Source organism: Chrysochloris asiatica, unplaced genomic scaffold, assembly GCF_000296735.1.
Source record: "Chrysochloris asiatica unplaced genomic scaffold, ChrAsi1.0 scaffold00114, whole genome shotgun sequence".
NCBI classification, from domain to species: domain Eukaryota; kingdom Metazoa; phylum Chordata; class Mammalia; order Afrosoricida; family Chrysochloridae; genus Chrysochloris; species Chrysochloris asiatica.
In genome coordinates, this window is record NW_006408632.1 from 852,155 (window position 1) to 854,240 (window position 2,086).

At 39.4% G+C, this 2,086-nt stretch overlaps 1 protein-coding gene across 1 annotated transcript in view; it reads right to left on the reverse strand.

The window, feature by feature from the left end:
• The window catches only part of LOC102827541 (clathrin heavy chain linker domain-containing protein 1-like), a 99,233-nt gene that overhangs the window by 2,176 nt on the left and 94,971 nt on the right, over positions 1-2,086 (reverse strand). Inside the window, 1 exon segment of the mRNA XM_006868030.1 lies at positions 768-956. Coding sequence (XP_006868092.1) covers positions 768-956 — 189 coding nt within the window.

A 2,086-nucleotide genomic window follows, 5' to 3' on the forward strand; every position in this document is an offset into this window, starting at 1 on the left:
AAGCACTGGACTGATAACCAAAAGTTCAGTAGTTCAAACTTACCAGTAGCTCCTTAGACCCTACACAGGGTTGCTATGAGTCAGAATCAACTCAATGACACTAATTATTATATTTCCCTCAAGCTTCTTAACGATTGTCTCTTCATTCTAATATCCTCAAGAAATATTTATTATTCACAACAGACTATTATTGATATTTTTATAAATTTCTAAAATTAACTTTTTTCAAAGGAGAATGCACAGATTTGAATTTACAGATACATAATCATCTTGTACGAACCCACAATACTGTCAAAGTATCTCACATGCGACTAGCAACTTCCTTTCCCATATCCAGTCCCCCTAATAGCCCTATTTATATATTATATGGAGTTGTGATGTGGTATTGTGGGTTAATGTGATGGACTGCAAAGTCGTTTTGAACCCCAAGGCTGGCGGTTCAAGCGCAGCAGCCTCTCCTCAGAAACCCTATATGGGGTCCTTGTGTCAAAACCACCTCCAATGGCACTTAACAACAGCAACAATATATTACATAATTTGTTGTTGTTAGGTATCATTGAGTCGATTCTGACTCACAGAGACCCTGTGGGAATCAATGAATCACAGCCCAGTCCTGCACCATCTTCACAATGGTTGCTAAGCTTGAATCCATCTTAAAACAGGGGTTTTCCTGTTTTTCACTGCGCCTCCACTTTACAAAGTCTGATGTCCTTCTCTAGGGACAATATATTTATTATGTAATTGCTATTTTTTCTATCACATTTTACTCTATATAACTTTCCCACCTTTATTTATTTCTTGAAGAAGCTTAATGCCAACTTTCTTCATATCTACAGAGAAGAGATGAAGTATGGCAAGACCCAAAGATAAAGATGGTGGCTTCCCATTCCATTCTTTAGTGAGACATTGAATTAATTCAACCTGAGGACATAACTTTATGAGCTGCAACAAGTCATCTGTAAGAAAAATGAGAAATTATGTCTCAACATCCTAGTATGGTAAACATCAACTAGGAATTGGGACCAGATAATGCCTATACTTCATGGTAAACCTTTCTTTATCGAATTCTTCCAACCCCCCCTCAATACCTAAATCAAACTCAGTAATGCTATCCCCAGTCAAAAACCCATGCTCAGCACAGCAAAAACTAAAGAAAAACAATCTATAGCAAAATATCAAAAAAGTATCAAAAGTCTATTATGGAGAAAAGTAGAGCACAGGGTAGTGGGTAGACGCATCATAGTTCAGATGTTAGGGAGGGCAATATACAAAAAGGGGGAGGGGGATGGAATAACAAGGTAGACAGGGGAACACTGAGGCAGGTTAACATGGGCTAAATGGGACAGAGGTAAATAGTGATGCTTACTCAACCTTGGAACAACAGGGCTCTGTGATACAGAGATCAAGGTATAGTCTAAATGGGTAAAAGAGGGGATATAATGTTAAGATACTTGTCTTTTAAATAAATATTGGTTTCCCTTGCTTACTATTGTAAAATAGACACTTGAGTGGGATAGAAAGGAATATCAGGAAACATGATTACAGAAAGCTTATAAACCTGTCTTCAGCCTATAACTGATTGGAATACCTAAAAGGGGTTCTACAACTTGCCCAGTGAAACAGGCTTCTTGCAGAGCCTGTTGTGTATAGGGCCTTAAGTGTAATCCTGAACCCCATCCAGAACCTTCTGAGGTACGACATTCCCATGTAAAAGGACAAGCAGATGAGCCTAGAACAACTAGAGGAACAGAAGATACTTCTTGAAAAAAGACCAGCAGGAAAAATCCAAAATAAAAAGGGCAGCCTGACTGGTTACTACAAGAACAAGCAAGTTGTTCACTGGGGAGCCATCAAGACAATCAAGTCTCTTTAGGACAAAACCCCCTCCTAGACTGAAACTCAAAGGAAATACATGAGCAGGTACTTAAGATTGCTGGTGACCACATTGATCAGCTGGTGAGTGGAAGAGGGGAAAAGCCAGCAATTAAGATATGGGCTTAGTTCAACCATGCTCCATAGACACCCATTGACCTGGAGATGAGAGAGAGAAGAGGAAGGGCTGGTTGGTCCAAAGTGTGGTGAGACC